General features: G+C 41.6%; 1 protein-coding gene and 1 long non-coding RNA gene across 2 annotated transcripts in view; one reads left to right on the top strand and one right to left on the bottom strand.

The window, feature by feature from the left end:
* Positions 1–19,558, bottom strand: part of LOC145348899 (progesterone receptor-like) — a 280,573-nt gene that overhangs the window by 36,727 nt on the left and 224,288 nt on the right. Inside the window, exons 8-9 of the mRNA XM_080196951.1 lie at positions 12,123–12,267; positions 6,498–6,628 (exon numbers count right to left, since the gene is read on the bottom strand). Of these exons, the coding sequence (XP_080053077.1) occupies positions 6,498–6,628; positions 12,123–12,267 (276 nt within the window). The remainder of the gene's footprint in view (positions 1–6,497; positions 6,629–12,122; positions 12,268–19,558) is intronic.
* The window catches only part of LOC145348900 (uncharacterized), an 83,948-nt gene continuing 68,875 nt past the window's right edge, over positions 4,486–19,558 (top strand). Inside the window, exons 1-2 of the long non-coding RNA XR_013888032.1 lie at positions 4,486–4,570; positions 13,217–13,252. This is a non-coding gene — a long non-coding RNA (uncharacterized LOC145348900). The remainder of the gene's footprint in view (positions 4,571–13,216; positions 13,253–19,558) is intronic.

Here is a 19,558-nt window from a genome sequence, read left to right as displayed (position 1 = left end):
TCACAAATTGGTAAGTGCATTGGCTGGCCTGGCAGATAGTCTGCTGCCACTGTCAAGTTGCAAGGAGGAAACTGGCTCTGACTTTACAAAGGGCATCACAGCTTGCCCTCTCTAAAGTTTTGCTCCATCTCCCTGCCATCTTGAGATCCACAAGCTGTCACACCTGTCACAGCCTGTATGTGAGTTGGTCATTGATCCTCTGTCCTCCCTGTGATAATACAATAACATTTGCCCGACAAATCCAGGAACTCCTATAATTTCTCTGGAATCAGAGTACATCCTGGCACTTTACAATAGCACAAGTTCTTTAAATTGACCTTACGTGCAAGTTATGTGCCCAACGTTTCAAATAATGCTGGTGCTGACCAGCCCTACTATAACAGATTGCTTTTTCTTTGGTGAGTGTTGTATGATGAATGGACTTGCATATTCCACATTAGAACAATGTGCATCATATCTGCCAGCTGGGTGTGTGAAGCCAGAAAAACTCATTGTGGTTTAATTACCACCAGAGCACACAGGACCTGTGGATGCCCTTCTCAGGAGGGTGAAACATACCAGGAAGGTGATTGGTATCAGAGGGACAATGGATATAATATTCAAACACAAAGACTTGGAATCTCAAGTTCCTTCTGTAGTTAGGGTATGTTCTTTGTATTATATAAATAAGATAGTTTTAAGGAAGCTAAGAAAATACTAAAGCTTGCATTAGCAAGTGAGCAGGCAAGCCGCACTGAATTTGATTAATTTGGGAAGCGGAATATTTTGAATGTCTCAGTTGCCAAGGATACGACATTTCATGCCTCACATCTACTCCATATTTTGTACTTTGACTTCTAGAGTCATCAATTTAATTACTTTATCGATAAAATATTTTTAAAAATCTTCCACTTTGGTTGTTTAATGTCAAATAGCTTTATTCCTTCACGTAGACAGTGCATCACATAACTCTATCCTTTCACTTTTAGTTTGGGTATTTTCATGGACACTACAGCCATGATTTTACTGGCTCATCCCACCCATTGAGCCGAGGAATCAGGATCACACTGGCGATCTCGGCTCTCGCGAGAACTCCGGCGTGGTCAGTCTTTCACTGTAAATAGGCAAGGGGCTAAACAAATTAAGATAATGTTTGGTAACGTTTATTTACATGTGTTTTAGTGAGCCCAGCACTCAATCACTTGGGCTCACTTGACTTTATGGCCTTGCTGGTGGAGGTTCTCTCTGGCAAGGAAAACATCTGCTCCCCATGAAAGGGGAAGAGTCGTATTGGCCTCATGGGTGGAACCATATCACTGATAGGCACAGCCAGACTGGCTGGTGGGTGGGAAAACCCTGGAAAAGGCTGAAGCTGGGGACCCCTGAGGACAGTCTCTGGAATTCCATGGGATTCTGGACTGGGGAGATCAGAGATCGTGACTTAGCACATGAGCAGAGAGAGACAATTCTGAATGGGGAAAGCTGGACTGGATCTTAGGGTTGTAGAGAAGGTCAGCTGCAAACATACCATGGAGCATGGTTTGATGTTGCGGTGGCTGAGAAATCTGTATTCGCAGTGGGGGAAAGAGAGAGAAAGACCATGATAGGAAAGGACGAGAACAATGAGTTAATGTGAGGCCTTAAGGGGCAGATCTCTTGCCCCACATGGCATATATCTTCTTGTGCCAGCAACTGCCTTCATCTATTTTCTGCCAAATATCCTGGGAGCTGGGAAACCCACACAGCAACAGTCAAATTTAAATCGGCCTCCCAATCACACTGTCCAATTTGAATATGTTAATGAACTGTCCTGTCATGTCACAAAACCTGCTGTCATAAAAATAACAATGGATGCTAATACAGTGAGTTGGGATGTGTCCATGTTCATTTTATTTTAATCCCCTCTTTCTCAACCCTCTAGCAGTCATAGGGCTGTTAATATTAAGGTCATTGTAAGCCTTTAATTTGCAAAGATTTTGAATATTTGCAATTTACTCTCAAAGTGATGGGGCTCCTTTCAGAACCCAAATGCCAGTTTAGAGAATAAACATGACTGAACCTTTTAGAAGACAAACCAAAAAAATTTTAGTGTATTCAGATGCTGCCCATGAGGTAGTCAGTCCTCCTTACCAGCAGGATACATTCCACATCCAGCCACTCCAAAGCTATATGCCTATCAGATTTATGTATTGGAAAAAAAAGTGCTTCTGCTCCTGTTGGTTTCACACTTCTGGTTTATCAGCAGTGTCATTACTTGACTTCTGAGATCCCCCATGTTTTTGTGATACTGATAAACATATCAATAAATGCACTGTCTTTCCTGATGATCTTATGATCAATAAAGATAAGACTGCACATTTTGCAAACCCATTTCAACACAGAAAATAGTGCTCATTTTAACAGTTACATTAAAAAAAGTCATAATTTAAATTGAAATGAAAATTGTCATTTCCAATTAAAACAACTCTGCATATTGGATAAAAGATTTTTCCTGAAAGTGAAACCTGTTATAATTGAACAGATTGTAATAATATCTTACAACTTCTGTTTTATAAAAAGACAGTCCAAAATTGTTTCAAAGCAGTTCTATTAATTAGTGAAACAAAAGCAGAAAATGCTGGATAGTCTCAGCAGGTCTGACAGCGTCTGCGGAGAGAGAATAGAGACAATGTTTTGAGTCTGGAAGACCCTTTGTCAGAGACAGACTTGAAATGTTAGCTCTATTCTTCCTCCACAGATGCTGTCAGACCTGCAGAGATTTTCCAGCATTTTCTGTTTTTGTTTCAGATTCCAGTATCTGCAGTATTTTACTTTTATCTATTGAGTAGTGTTTGATTGGCACAGATAAACCAAGATACCACAGAAACATTTCAGTGTTGTTCCTTGCTGATTCATGCAGACGATCCAGCACAGCACAATTTAGAATTATAAATATACATGTCTTGTGCTAGTTTATTTACAGGTATCAAAACTGAAAAGAAAATAGTGGGTTTTTTTGAACGTAATAGTAATTGCAGAAGTGAATAATTAAATGTAATCTTATTTAGCTTGTACTTCCTCAACAGTGCCTTTACAAATGTCCTCCTGGCTGGCTTTCCCTGTGACAATGCTAATGAAATGCTACTCATGCAGAATGGGGCTGCTCCAGCCATTATCTGGTAATCCTCGTCCTCACCAGATTCCACTGGCCCCAGGTGATCCCATGGGTCAATTTCCCAATCATTACTGTCATTTTTAAATACTTGGATTTACTTTACTGTGTTCAGAGATCTCTTTCAGCTTTCTGTTTCTGTTCATATCTTTCACTTGTCTATGACTGGTCCACTCCTCTTCAGTCATCCCATTGGGAATACTCTCCCAACATCTCTTTACCTTGCCTTCTCCTTTCTTGTCTTCAAAACCACAATGGAGGCATTTTGTTACAACTGCCTTTTTGGATCTTCACCTTAATCCATTCTACCTTGTTTCACAGAATGCCTAGTGTGCAGAAGGAGGCTGTTTGGCCCATCGAGTTTGCACTGACCACAAACCCACCCAGGCCTATTTCCATTACCCCACATATTTACTCTGCTAATCCCTCTGACACTAGGATCAATTTAATTTGGCCAATTAACCTACTCTGCACATCTTTGGACTGTGAGAGGAAACCAGAGCACCCAGAGGAAGCGCACGCAGAAACGGGGAGAATGTGCAAACTCCACACAGACAGTGACCTGAGGCTGGAATTGAATCCAGGTCCCTGGTGCTCTGAGGCAGCAATGCTAACCACCGTGCCACTTTTCCTTGCTTGTCTTCAAGAAACTAAGACTCTACTGGCCTCCAGAGCTTCCATGCATCAATTTCCAAATCATTACTATCGTCTATAAATGCTATTGGGATTTTTTTGAATGCAATAGTAAGTACAGAAGTGAATAATTGAGTGTAACCTTATTTAGCTTGTACTTCCTCAAGGGTGTCTTTACAAATGCTCTCGTGACAAATCTACATAAAATACTACTCATGCAGAATGGGATTGCTCCAGCCATTATCTGGTTAGCTTGTTTCCTTTTTGCCAATGTCCATTTTCATTTGTGAAATTTGAAACATTGTTCCAAAGTGAAAATGCAATATGATACAGGTCACGATTGTTAATATAGGCTGCATTTTTCAGCAAGTTAAATCAGTTCAATTAAGCACTTCCTGTATAAAAACAGAAGTTTAACATCATTCTTGCACTGCCTCAGTGGCCTGTCACCCACTCTCAATGTTGCCAGCAGAAGTACTTCACTGATGTGAGTTATGAGTCAGCCAGCAAGCAGCTTCTTATAGTTCAGCGTGCTAGTGGAGAGGTATCTGACACACACATATAGAGGCTGCATATTTGATATCTTGTGACCAGTATCAAATTCCTTGGGCTGGATATTAACTCAGATGCAGGGAGGGAGCAAGGAAGTCTGTCTGAGGTCAGGAAAGTCAGAAGAACAGGTTTCCCACATGTTCTGTCTGATTTATTGGGAGGACCCGATTACTGTTTTGTCTATCCGGCTGCAGCCAGCCAGTTTGAGAGGCTGGCTGTGCTGTTGTGCAGATGGGCAACTTGAACCAGAGAGTGGTAAGAGAGTAGGGTAGAGCTGGGGAAGATCGGGGAGGGCTGGGGAGTGGTAATGGAAACAGAAACATGTGAAGACTGGGGTCGGAGGCAGATGGATGTTAGGATCAGGAGTGATTGGAAGGGTTGGATGGAGAGGAGAAGAAAGTTTGAAGGCCTTGTGGAGGAGATCAGTAGTCTCAGGAGGAGTGGTCGCAAGAGTAGCAGGAGGATGGGCGAGTGTGCACGTTGCCTGTTCACTGTGGATTGGGGAAGCAGGTACACTGGCTCCAGCAGGTAATTGGAGAGGTGTTTAGCTTCTGCATCCCGTAGCCCTCACTTTCCCTTTGTTACTGGGGGTGGTGAAAAATCTGGCCAGAGTTAAATTTAAAATGATTTTTAAGTATGAGGCACACAAATGAGTTGTTTGCCTGTTCCCTAACCAATCTCCATTAACAATAAAAGCAGAAAATGCTGCAAAATTTTAGCAGGTCACACTAGCATATCTGTGGAGAGGGAATGAATCTAACATTTTGAGTCTTTTTTGTTTCAGATTCCCGCATCCATAGTTATTTGCTTTTATCTTAGTGTCTAACTCCATTAAAACTGGTTTGGACCAGGATTTGTATTTTTAATGTTTTAACATTCTGCCTTTTTAAAAAATTCATTCATGGGCTGTGGGTATTACTGGTTGGGCCAGCATTTATTGCTCATCCTAATTGCCCATGAGAAGGTGATGGTGAGCTTCCTTCTTGAAATGTTGCAATCCGTATGGTATAGTTACGCCCACAGTACTTTAAGGAGGGAGTTCCAGGATTTTGACCCAGTTGTAATAGTGGAACAGTGATGTATTCCAGGATAGTGGGTGACTTTGAGGGGAAATTCCAGGTGGTGGTGTTCCCACGCATCTGCTGCCTTTCTTGATGGTAGTGGCCGTGGGTTTGGAAAGTGCTGTCTTAATGAGTTCCTGCATTGCATCTCGTAGATGGTGCACACAAATGCCGCTGTTTGTCAGTGGTGGAGGGATTGAATGTTTGTGGATGCAGGTGCTAAACAAGCCAGCTGCTTTGTCCTGAATGGTGTTGGGCTTCTTCAGTGTGGTTGGTGCTGCAACCATCCAGGCAAGTGCAGAGTACTCCATCACACTCCTGATCTGTGCGTTTGTTGATGGTGGACAGGCTATGGGGAGTCAGAAGGTGAGTTGCTCACTGCAAGATTCCTAGCATCTGACTTACTCTTATAGCCACATATATATATAGAAATATGGCCAGTCTAGTTCAGTTTCTGGTCAATGGTAACGCCTGATTGTTGTCTCAAAGCCTGTCCATTTTTCTGGGTTAAAATGTCCTCCTCTTTTACTTCTCAGTTACAGATTAGATAGCTGCAATTGAGCAGTAGTTTGATGCTGATTGTTGTTTGAGCTGCCACTGATCTTAGTTGAGTGGCCGAGTTACAAGTTTTGAAACCAGAAATGGCTGGTTTCCATAAAAATCGGACATGATCAGGAACATCTGATTTCTCCAACAAGATTTTTTTTCAAAAAATTTCCTTAAATAGGCAATAATCTCAACTGAGAACACATCTTTATTAAGCCAAGTGTGCTATCAAACCAACCCCATGGGTCATCCAAAGAATGAGCAATTATTATTTGAATTTGCTGTGGCTGTTAAGCTGAGAGACTATCCAGGATAATAGTACAGCATGAGACAGTTCAGAATGCTCCAAAATCTTAGAGTAATTGACAATATTATCAGGATAAATCTCAAAGCCCAAAATGGGGCGGGGGGGGGGAGGTGCCTGCAGTGTGGTATATCAGATTACTTTTAAGGATCTAACCAGAGAATGATTCATAAGGGAATGCAACAAGTCATTCAAATATAAAATTCACAAATTAATTTCGACAAAGGAATGCTGGTTTGCTTCCTTGTGTCAATTTTCTATTCTCACTTACTTGTGTTAAGGAGTATTAAGGTTTTCATGCATAAGAATTCCTCTTGGGTCACTTGAAGATGAATGAACTCTTGTGAGATTTGCCGCATTGCTATACACAGGTCGTACATTGCAGACTTTTGCATTCGTTGCCTGAAAAAGATAATCATCTAAGTAAACATCAGATAAAATGTACGCAACGTTCCCAACTCTTGTCATTTCCAGCATTAATTACTTAAAAGGAAAAGTAAATTCAAACCAGTTGTTTGTCCTGGGATATATAGTTGCTCCAGTTGTGATAGCAGCAACATCATTGTTTTTCACCCATATGGTGTGCAATTTGTGTGTAAAGGCACTCACTTATTATTTATTGACATTAGCTCATTTTAATAATTTTTATTTATTCCCTGTGCTAATTAGCCAGCATGTTGGGAATGTACGGTGCCAGTGAAATCAAATAGCTAGAGAACCGAGAGCTTTTGAATAGCCTTTGCTTAAATTAAAGCTGATTAAATATTTTCAAATTGCAAAGTTTTCTAAGATCACCTCAATGTGACAGCATGAAGAGTGAATTAGAGGAATATTCTTTTTGAACAATTATGTTTTAATCGAGGAGTTGGTACATTAATTTGTTCTTACTATCTTTTCTCTCTTCTCTTATTCACTGGAATTGAATCATAGCATAGGATCATAGAATCCCTACAGTGCAGGGTGCAGAGGGAGGCCATTCGGTCCATTGAGTTTGCACCGACAGCAATCCTGCCTACGACCTATCCCCTTTACCCCATGTATTTATCCTGATAATCTCTCTGACACTAAGGGGCAATTTAGCACGGCCAATTAATCTAACTATGTGGAGGGTGGGACGAAACTGGAGCACCCAGAGGAAATCCACGCAGGCATGGGAGAATGTGTAAGCTCCACACAGACACTGAACTGAGGCTGGAAGTGAACCCAGGTCCCTGGCACTGAGGCAGCAATGCTAGCTACTACTCTGCAGGAAAAAGGTTTAACATAAAATTAGCTATTCTCCTTCAGTTACACCAGTAAACTGGCACTGTCCGGACAGTTGAGAGCAGGAAGATTGATCTGTGCCAGGCAGTGCTCAGAAGGCTGAATCTGGTGCCATCCAATGTTCTCTTTCATTTCTGTTTGTTGTGCACAATTTCAGCGTGGTCTCTTTAAGATTGCCATGTAGCTGTGCATGCACACATCTTAAAGGGAATGTTGATTATGCACAGTCTGTTTATTCACTGTGCAGAACATTCTGGATTGCTGCAGGACCATGCAGCTTCACAGCTTAGACAGAACTGTATTGCTTGGAGAAAACCTACCCTACATTCACCCCACAATATCTTGTCACATACTCCCAGTAGCTGGCTGGAAGGCTAATTCAAATCCTAATGATTCCATTATTCATATCTTATTACAAATTAATTTTCATATCTAATGTTAAGTGTGAATGTTGGTTGCAGGGCGTATCCTTGCTTCCTTTGCACCAGTAATGCATTCTTAGAAATAATGGTGCCACTCCAAATTGAGGTAAAACATGGAGAAATACGTTCTCTCCATGTCTGTGTGGGTTTCCTCTGGATGCTCTAGTTTCCTCCCATAGTCCAAAGATGTGTGGGTTAGGTTGATTGGCTATGCCCCTGGGGTCAGTGCAACTAGCAGGGTAAATATGTGTCATTATGGGGCTAGGATCTGGATAGGATTGTTGTTGGTGCAGGCTCAATGGCCCAAATAGCTTCCTTCTGCACTGTAGGGATTCTGTGATCCTGTGATAAAGAAATCCTGGCTGTCATCTTGATAATAGGCATTTTCACATGTAGATTTGTGCCCATTAAGCTACATCTTGATGAATGAAACCCGTGGTGAGGAGGGAGCAGGGTGTGAGCAGTGAAGGACAAAGAAAACTGGCTCTGCAGCCCTGCAAATGTTTGTTTTTCAAATATATATCCTTTTTTTTGAAAGTTACTATTGAATCAACTTTCACCATCCTTACATGGAGTGCATTCCAAATCATAACAACTTGTCATGCAAGTTCTCCTTTATCATTACTTCTTCTGGAGGTGGCAATGGAAATCAGAGAGGCAGTAAAATGGCCCTCAGGCACATTTAGGGTGGCATGGTGGCACAGTGGCACGGTAGTTAGCACTGCTGCCTCACAGTGCCAACAACCCGGGTTCAATTCCAGCTTTAGATGACTGTCCATGTGGAGTTTGCACATTCTCCCTGTGTCAGTGTGGGTTTCCTCCGGGTGCTCCGATTTTCTCCCACATTCAATTGATGTGCAGATTAAATGGATTGGCCATGCTAAATTGCCCCTCAGTGTCTAAAGATGTGTAGGTTAGGGGGATTAGCAAGATAAATGCAGGGGGTTATGGGGATAGCGCTGGGAGTGGGCCTGGATAAGATGCTCTGTCGGAGAGTCAGTGCAGGCTCGATGGGCCGAATGCCCTCCTTCTGCACTGTAAGGATTCCATAATTTCCTACCATCTTCCAGTCAGATATTCTCCACAACAGGAAATCTATCTCATTCCACTCAAGTCAATCAAACTGCAGTTTAAATTAAGATGTTATTGTGATTTGATATTAAATATAATTTAAGAAAATATATCATTCTCAGGATGGGGGCAATGCCAGCAAGATTACCACTAAATCCCCATCTTTAATCACCCTGTGAACCTGGGGGGTGAATATTTTTCTTTAATTGTTTTCTTCTGTGGAACTGCCTTATAAACTACAAGGGATTAATATTTCCAACATGTACTGTGATTCTTGAAAGTATAAATACAATAGTCCAAATCTTCCCAGCACTGAGATCTGGGGTTAAGTGTGTGTTGTGTGTTAGGGTCCAGTAGAGGAAGTGGTGTGCGCCTGTACCTCTAATTGCCTGGGAATTTTATATTTCCAATGGGCTCATTTTTCTGCCTGGAACCTTCCCTGAATGTTTCTAGTGCTGAGCTCAGGCTGGATATGTGGAACTTACCCGGATATTTACCCAGGGAACTAGTTAATACCTGACCTAATTTAGAGACAAGCCAGCATAACTGAACTCAGTACCACAACCGAATCGAACCAACCCCCCAATTTCAACCGACCATCCAACCTGACCTGACCATCCCTTCCAACCAAAACCGCCTTCTCCGACCCCACTGTCCACTTAATTAGATTGCCCATCTGACCAAAATGTGTCTGGCCAAACTGTTAGCCATCCCCCACTTGACAACATTCTCCCCAACGCAGCTACCTAACCCGACCAGACTTCCCACCTGATCTGGTTGTTCCTTCACTCCTTGCTACCCATTCACCCACACACTTACCTACCCACTCATTCACCCATCAATCTTTTCACTCACACACAAGCATGTTGAAGGCTACATTAGCTGCCATATTCATGTATAAAGTTTTCAAAGGTCTCAAATATTTTAATGAATGAGCATTAGTGAATAGATGAATGAATGGTGAGCGAGTGGGTGAGTGTGTAATTCACCCACTCACTCGCCCATCCACTTACTCACTCATTCACCTGCAGGAGAGTTGAAGGAAAGAAAAGGCGTGACCCACATTCACCATTAACGCAGAGATATTAGTGGTATACAGCTAGGAGGGAGTGGCCTTGTGAGTACTCAACATTGACTCCAAATACTATGAAATCTGCAAGACATTTGGTCAAACAAGGACTGGAAAACAACCTGTTGATTACAACCAGCTCTCCCTCAGTTACTGAGTCAGTTCTTCTCCATGTTGAACAAGAATTAGAAGAAACACAATGGATTGCAAGGGCAGAGAGTGTACTCTAGTTGGAGAACCTCAGTGTCCACCATCAAAAATTGCTTGGTAGCACCATTACTGACTGAGCTGATTGGGCCTGAAAGACATAGCTGGCAGACCAGCCTTGCAACAGATGACAAGACTCAACCTTGTCTTCACTAATCTACCTGTCAAAGATGCATCTGTCCATGGCAGTATTGGGAGGAGTGACCACTGCACAGTTCTTGTGGGGATGAAGGCGATCTTCACACTGAGGGTGCCTCCAGCATGTTTTATGGCACTACCCCCAATTAGGATAGAATCAGACCAGATCCAGCAGCTCAAAACTGGACATCCATGAGGTGCTGCAAGCCATCAACATCAGAATTATATTCCACGACAATCTGTAATCTCATGATTCAGCATATCTCATACTCTACCACTGCCATCAAGCAATTAAAACAATTCAACAAAAATACATTAAATTGAAAAATAAAGTCTCAGTGAGATTATTAAGGATAGCATTAGATTAAAAGAAGAAGTTTATAATGATGCAAAGAATAGTAGTAAATCTGAGAATTATAAATGTTATGGTAATCAGCAAACAGCCACCATAGTTGATAATAAAAGGGAAAAATGGAATAAGAGTAAACTAGTCGGGAATATACATACAGATGAAAAGAGCTATAAAGATATAGAATATATGTACAGATGATAAGAATATATAAAAAGGAAGTGAGATCTGTGCATGCGCAATTGCGCATGCTGTGAGCTGCTGGCTTTTGGCGAACGTAGGCCATACTTCCTCCCACTTCTGGCAGGAAACAGATCTTGTTTCTTTTTTTGCTCAGAGTGTGGAAGGATTGGATTTTTAACTCGCCCAAAAATGGGTGTGATTCTCTCCTGTTTTCACGCTCATTAGGCTTAGAATTATTTTGGTACGATTTCACCCTATTGGTTCATTTAGCTTGTTTGCATCCCAAAAGTCCATGAATACAGGTCATTTAAATCATTGGACTGTGCTTTCTATTCACATTGACTCTACTTGAGTGAGAATAGGATATGCAGCAGAAAGAAGTTTAATGGGTGCTGTCGGGTAAAAGGGAAGTGCCAGCACAGCAGGGCAAAAATTCTGTCAAAAGGTTGAAAATAACTTTGAAAAAAATGTCAGCTTTTCCAAAAGCTGTACTTGGGGAAAGAAGAGGAGTCAGAAAGGCAATCATCTTCTTCACAAATTCTACCGATATTGCAGGCAGGTTGAAGCCTGGCTGCCACTTTTTTCTAGGGCATGCTGCATTGCTGTCTTGTATGATGGATGTATGAGGTACAAAACAGGTAAACCCTCTTCACACTCACCTTGAATAGCAATACTGATTATTTTTCCTACCTTTAAACAAGGTATAGAAGTGAATATTCTGCTAATTGCTCATAGATTCTGCTACATGGCTCTACATTAGGTTTGCCTTCTCTTGCCTTTCTGAAACCTCTTCTTTCCCCAAATACTTTTGGAAAAGCTGGCAATTTTTTTCAAAGTTATTTTCAACCTTTCGACAGAATTTTTGCCCTATTGTGCTGGCACTTCCCTTTTACCCAACAGCACCCATTAAACTTCCTTCTGCTGCATATCCTACTCTCACTTGAATAGGGCTGCATACACATGGGTCAATGTGAATAGAAAGCACAGTCCAATAATTTAAACGATCTGTTCTCATGGACTCAAGCAAGGTTGGGCCTCCACACAGTTTAGCAGTTGACCACCAATGCAACAAGACTGCTACATTGGTTCTTCAATATGTAACCCGAATGGAAATAAACAGCAACCAGCAGCATGATCACCATTAAGCTAATGTAGTACAACTATTTCAGTGTGTGTAAGGTTGGATCTACTCACTCATTGAATATCAGATCTGGAGCAAAGTACAGCATCTTTCCTTTGACATGTTTATATGATCTCCATCCCATTGCAAATGCCATCAAGCCCATCCAAGAATATTGAATGAGAGTCATTTGATCATCTATGTGCAAATTCCGGAATCCTGTAAATACACATGCAAAGGTTAAAAAGAAATATCTTTGTTAGTGGCATAATAGTAACACTAACAAGATCAGCACTGTAATGTGTGGAGAATACCTTACCAAAAGCATATACCATGTGAGTAAGTCATTCTATGTTTCCACTTGACTGGGATTCATGGTTTTACATTGACAGATGACTCACCTGCAGTTTAGAGCAACTCAATGTATCCATATCTAGGTCCCATTGTTTCAAAGGCGATACTCCCAGTAGCAAGAATCATGCTTCTTTAATATGTATGACTTCTATCCATGATAGATTGGATGATAGGTGCCACATGCATACCACCTTATTCTCATTAGAATAATATGGTTAACCTGAACTTTATCAATAATACAAGATGATCGATATTACCTGTATCCAGTAGTTATTCTACTTACTAATATAGGATGTTTAATAGAAACAGAAAGGTTCAGGGACAGTTTTCTTCTTCTTTACCAACAACTTTTGAGAAGATTGGTGGTGGGTAGGCTGTCACTTACCTGGGAGTTTACACTGGAAATATAGCAGGCATCCCATGCACCTCCCTCCTATTGAATTGTTTTTCAAATGGCAGGAAATAGACATGTTCCTCATTAAGTGTGCCATTGTAACCTCAATTTGTATAGTTATAGGGGATATCTACTGATCCAGGTTGGTATCTTGGGTGGATATGCAGCAGGAAATTATATGTTCCATTTTAACTCCCTTTCTGCTTGGTTTCTACCTAGAATCCCACCTGTAGACTTCTGAGGGATGGTGTATTAACGCAGCAATGCTAGCCAATTTTGTGGTAATTTTGACAGAAGGCAACAAATTTTTGAAAGGATTTTATTTGTGTGACATAGTAAATTAATTTTGTACCTTGTTCTGGGTTGTACTTCCTGGATTTCATTGTGTTGAATGCTTAACACTGAATTTTTTTTCCCCAGTGACCTGGCTAAATTTTGGAAAAATAACTCCAGGAGGTAAGAACTCCTATTTTGACATAAGAATATTTTTGTGCTGAAATGTTTAAACCTCAGAAATACTGTGGCAAATATTGTTGGTGATGTGTCCTTCATTACATTGCATTCAGGTACTGACAAGAATTCACTTGCTGCAAGTCATCTATTGATGAGTTATCCAACTCTTTAACAGACACCACATGTGAACTGCCTTCAGTCTAGTTGTGCCTGTGGAAAATGGTTTGGGATGAGGCATTGTAGCATTTAGCATGATGATGCCCTCATCATTAGTCTTAAGATAAAGAGTAAGTAACAAAGAATGAGTTTACCAGGCATGTTCACAGAGATGACAAAATGCATGTCACATAAAAATTTGAAAAAATAAGTTTTATGATATATGCATTAAGTCTAAAGCGTACTCTGTAAAGACATATCTTTAAGTTTTCTGCACTTTTACACATAATGATATAGCTGTACTCTGATAGCAGTGAAACTACCTTAATGTGATCAAAACTTACAATAGGTCAAAGATATACAATGAAAACCAAGCTTAATCTTCTGAAGATTAAACCAAGCTTAATCTTCTCCACATATGTGGAGAAGTTAGGGAGTTATGACTCAAATACAACAAGTCTAGGTGACTGTAAATGCTGCAAGAATGGAGAGAACAATATTGGCATTAATTTATTTAATATGCTTATGGAAACAGCATTGGACCGTATTTGGTGGCAGAAGCAGTGTGAAGCACACTTACAATATAACAATTCATGAACACGTTTGTTGCTGGAGAAGGGAAAAAAGTAGCATTTAATGATTGAGAAGGATGTAATGACATTCTTCCAGTTCAAAATCTGTCCCCATGATGAGAAACCTCTTTTATAATAATCAGTATGCAATTTGGAAAATCGTGGTCCAGTATGAGGTATACAACAAGGTGAAGACTCAGGTTAACAACAAGCTGCTGATTTGCAATCTTTACAGTAAAATGGCATCTTAATTCCTAATGTGTACTGTCAGCTGGGTGTACAGTGCCATAGCATAGGTGCAGAATTCAGCACATTTTTAATCCCATCACAAATCAACTTAATCTCAAAATAGTTTGCCATTTATTCCCTTGACAGAAAGGTGAAAATCCATGAAAGAGGAAACTTGTCTCTTACACACAACCAGGCTGCTTTCTCATGCATTGTGACTATTCTTCAGAGTTAGCACTATTATTTGAGTTCACTTTAACACCTGATGCAAGCACTAGCTCAGAACTATGCATCTTGGAGGATGCAATGAGTTTCCAAAGGGGTTGCAGAATTAGAAAGAAAGGGCAAGCGAGGGATAGCATTGCTGAGCAGAATAATGCAGATTAGCGTGCTCACTGACCATACTGAGTTGCATTGCCATGGTGATTTCAAAAGCGTGCTTTCAGGTAAATGAGTCCTGCCCAGAGGATTTTACATAAGGACAAACACAGGTCAATCACTTGTCTTTGTGGAGCACATACTGTAAGAGTACTTTAGTATTCTGGTAGAGCCCATGAATAATGGACCATTTGCAGGTGGGCAAACAGGTGGACAGGCCCATAAATTAGGGTGCTCTGCCATTGGTGGCATGCCCACCATTGGCCCATCTGCCTTCACCACAATTTTTGTGAGACATCAGATGGATCACCTGCCTGTGGCACAATTAAAGCTCTTAAGTGGGCATTAATGCCTCATTAAGCACTTAATTTTGCTGTTGTTCCAAGCTAATAGGAAGCAGAAGAGGCTTGCACCCAATGTGCAGCCTGACAGCTTTAACCCTGTGAGCTGCTGGTCAGTGAAAGACAAAGTGAAGGTGCCTCCTTTTTGGGCCTCCTGTGCCAACGGAAGTTTTGTCTCCCTATGTCCACCCTCCTTCCTTTCCCTATCCACCATGGCCCCTGTTCCCTCACTAGAGTCTGTCTACTGGCCTGGGAGAGATTCAGCAGTTTCCTGGCTTTGGGGTATCCGTGGTTTCTCTTTCTCTTGGGCATCTTTGGTAATGGCCACTGAATCTGGTGTGGCACAGAGTTGTTTGCCTCTATTTGGCTGGCATCTCTATGAAGTGGGACTTTATCTTGGAGAGAGGCAGTAGTCCTGCCTCACTCACATTAAAAACTGTCACCTGAAAAATCAAAGAGAGGCGAGCTGGCCAATAGACAGTGGGTTTTCCCTATAATCTGTGCTAGAGTGCAGGGAGCCTGTCCTCATTGTATAATCCAGCCCTCTGCCCAGCATATTTCCTGTCATATTGAACCTGAGATCTACTGTTACACAAAAGGTGCTTGCATTGTATTCTGCTAATGAACAACAAAAGCACCATTGGCATATGCAGTGGAATTCTTGGTGGCATGGAGTATCGAGTGGGAAGGTCTCCCATGAAGGCTCCCACTGCCACTATTGAGCTGCTAGGGTTCACATTCATTGATGGGTATCTTAAATGCACTTGAAGACAGAATGCAGACAAGTATAAGGATTTTGAGTGATTCCATAGCAGTTCAATAGCCCACACTTCACTAGATCTTCCTCATCATAGTTTACTGCTATTCTTCAGGGGCTTCCATAGTGATACAGCATATCGACATTTTCTTTATCTCCTCTGGGATAAATTACAAAAGCCTCCAAACATCTGAAGGATTTTTTGAACAGGCCAATTGTTTGTTCAATTTATGGCTAATCCATGTGCCTACCTGCAATTCTGCTTTACTGGGGCCGACCAGAAGACATGTACAGGCAAAGGGAAACTCCTTCGTTCTTAAAGTCTCTAACTGTGCCTCACCACACTTCACAAACAATGAATTATTTTGAAATGCAGTGATTTATTATTTGCAAAGCCAAAGCAGCCATTTTGCGCAAAGAAGGATCAAATAAATGGCAATGAGATAAATAAGCAGTCAACTTGATTTTGGTGGTGTTAATTGGAAGAAGAATATTGACTAGAGTAACTCCCTGTTCTCGAAATAGGATGTGGGACATTTACCATTCAACTAAAGAGGCAGATTTCATTAAATGTTAAACGTAGAGTTTAAGGATAGTGCATTCAACAAACTGGCACTTCTCCCTACATTGCCCACTGGAGTATACACATGCAATTCAAAGGTCACAGCTATTTACCAAAATAAATTGACACACAAGCTGTCACGTGGTTTTACAGCAGCACATACATTGTACAAATGGACACCCACAAAGCAGTAACTTGTATAAAAATGAATTCTGAAATGACTGTCCCAAATAACCTATATTTTGGTTGATAGAAACTGCTTCTTAAAACCATGGCTGCAAATTACACAATGGAAAACCCCGAAGGCAGCAAATCTGCTGACAACAGAAAGAGAAAAAAAAATGACAGGTTTAAAGAAGATCTCCTTACTCGGGCTGCATTAGCGGCAGACAAGCCTCTGTCTCCAGGATTTGCAGCTGTTTCAGATCGTAGAGCTGAGAGGCGACGACAGGCTGAGTGACAGAGCACCAAATAGAGCAGGAGACAGAGCCTGGAGACACAGAGCGTAGAGTTTAGCGACAGCGACAGCAGCAGCAGTAGCAGTAGCAGCAGCAGCAGTGAGTAGTGTGGGAGACAGAGCCCTGGACACACAGAACGCAGAGTTTAGTGACAGCAGCAGTAAATAGAGTGGGAGGCAGAGTCACGGACAGAGTACAGAGCTTAGCGACAACGGCAGCAGTAAATGGAGTGGGAGACAGAGCCCCAGATACACAGAGCGCACAGTTTAGTGACAGCAGCAGCAGTAAATACAATGGGAGACGCAGCCCCGGACAGAGAGTACAGAGTTTAGTGACAGTAACAGCAGTAAATGGAGTGGGAGACAGAGCCCCGGACACACAGAGCGCAGAGTTTAGTGACAGCAGCAGGAATTAGAGTGGGAGACTGGGTCCTGTCCTCACTGAGTGAGAAAGCAGCTCCTTGGTGAATATCGGGCCATTGTTTGTTTATTAAGGCAGCTCATAGTCTCATAGGCATAGACACAGCAGTGTTCCCCATTCCAAAAGATGCAGACTATGTTTCATGTGGAATCTCCAGGAAAATACTGATGTCCTGGACAACCAGACATGCGCTACTTGTCAGATGGAGGTGCTTGGGCAGCAGGTAAATGTCCTAATGGCGCATCTGCAAAGGTGTGTGCTATGCAAACATCCATTTCTGGTTCTGTGCAGATAAAGAGGGAATGGTGATCATCAGGCAGTCAGAGGAGCAGGGAGGTAGTGTAGGAATCGTGAAAGTATCTCACCATCCAACTGGAATCTAGTTCTAATCACTAGTCAAAATGACAGTTCTTGATCATGCAGCCAGGGATAAGTTGATGGCACTATGGCTGGCTCAGGTGGGTTGGGATGCAGAAGGAAGTGTAGCAAAAGATTAGTGCTCAGGGATTCACTAGTTAGAGGAACAGGTAGGTGTTTCTGAAGCTGCTGATTTGAATCCCGGATCGTATGTTCCCTGTTGCCAGGGTCATCAATATCACTGAGCGTCTGCAGAGCCCCCTGAAATAGGAGGGTGAACAGCAAGAGGCCATGGTCCATATTGGTAGCAACAAGGTAGGTAGAACAAGAGATGAGTTCTTGGAGGCAGAGTTTAGGGAGTTAGGAAAAAAACTAGCAAGCAGGATCTCAAAGGTAACAACTTCTGGATTACTCATGGTGCCCAATGCTAGCGAATATAGAGGATAGAGTGTAGCTGGAGAAATGATGCAGGAGGGAGGCTTTTAGATTCCTTGGACATTGGGATTGATTTCGGAGGGAGGTTGAACCTAAAAAGGCAGGTGATTTGCAGGTGAACTAACATCTCGGTAGAGTGGTTTGTTAGTATTATTGGTGAGGATTTAAAGTAACTTGGCAGGGGACAGGAGCCAAGACATAGCATTAGAGTTGAAAACTAAGGTGCACAAAAAATTGGAGAGGACGGTAGAACAGAGTAATAAATAGCTGGGTATTAGTTGGGACCAGAGTCAGAGTCCACATTAAGTTTATGGTGTATGAATATGAACACATGGAATGCCATAAATAGGTTGGTGAACGGTAGGTGCAGATAGCCAGGAGGGATATAATGTCCAGATGATGGGAAGACCTGCCTTAAAAAAAGGGCAGGACTGGCCAGTAAATATTCCTGAATACAGGATGGAAAGAAGGGAGGAGCTCTGAGCAGTATTAAGGAGAGTATTTCAATGCTGTAGGGAGACAATGCCCTAAAGGGGGTCAAAGACAGAATCTATTTGGTTAGACCAAAGAAGCAATTGAGGTACCTTCGCATGATAGGGCACCTTCTTCTGACTATTGTGAATGGGAAAGAGATGAAGGGACAAATTTGCAAGAAATTTACAGAGAGGCTTAAAAATTAAGTAGTTTTAATTGGAGACTAATTATCATATTCCAGGCTCATTACAGATTTCCATCCTGAAAATGCCCCTTTTAGCTCAACTCTCTATTAGCTAGCCAATCTTCTATCCATGCTAATATACTACCCCAACACCATGGGTTCTTATCTTATTCAGTAGACCTTTGTGCTGTACTTTATCAAATGCTCTTTCTAAATCCAGGTACATTACATCTACCAGTTCCCCTTTATCTAACTTACTCGTTACCATCTCAAAGAATTGTAAAACATTTTGTTAGACATGATTTCCCCTTCGTGATTATATTATGCGCTTCTCAAAGTTCTGCTATTATAATTTTGAGCACTATACTTTAGGAAGAATTTGAAAGCGTTAGAGAGGGTGCAGAAAAGTTTTATGAGTGGTTCCAGGGACGGGTGACCTCAGGCTGGAAAAACTGGCCTGTGCTCTTCAAAGAGAAGATTAAGAGGAGATTTAATAGAGGTGTTCAAAGTGTTCAGAATAGTCTGGAGAATAGATAGACAGTAACTGTTCTATTGATGAAAGGATCAAGAATTGAAAGAGACTGATTTAAAGTGTTTGACAAAAGAACCAAAAGTGACATGAGAGAAAACCTTTTATACAGCAAATGGTGAGAATTTAGTATGCACTTGAGAGTGTGGTGGAAGCAGATTTAATCAGGGCTTTCAAGATGGAATTGGATGATTTTCTGAAGAGAAAAGATTTGCAAGGCTAATGATCAAGGTTGGGGAGTGGGACCAGCAGCTCTTGCAGAGAGTTGCATAAAAACAATGGGTCAAATGGTCTCTTTCTATCCTGGAAACATTTTATGACTTAATGAGAGGAACAGAGGGGTTTCTATGTCACCATGTTGCAGACCTCAGGACCAGGGCATCCCTCCCTCATGAAAGGACTATGGAAAGGAAATGAGTTGGAAAACCCAATGGCCAGAAGGTGAATGGAAACCACAT

The sequence above is a fragment of the Carcharhinus amblyrhynchos genome, chromosome 10 (assembly GCF_965287045.1).
Source record: "Carcharhinus amblyrhynchos chromosome 10, sCarAmb.v2.hapA, whole genome shotgun sequence".
NCBI lineage: Eukaryota > Metazoa > Chordata > Chondrichthyes > Carcharhiniformes > Carcharhinidae > Carcharhinus > Carcharhinus amblyrhynchos.
Note: the sequence above shows the minus strand (reverse complement) of the source record. Positions and strands in the feature narration are given on the sequence as shown.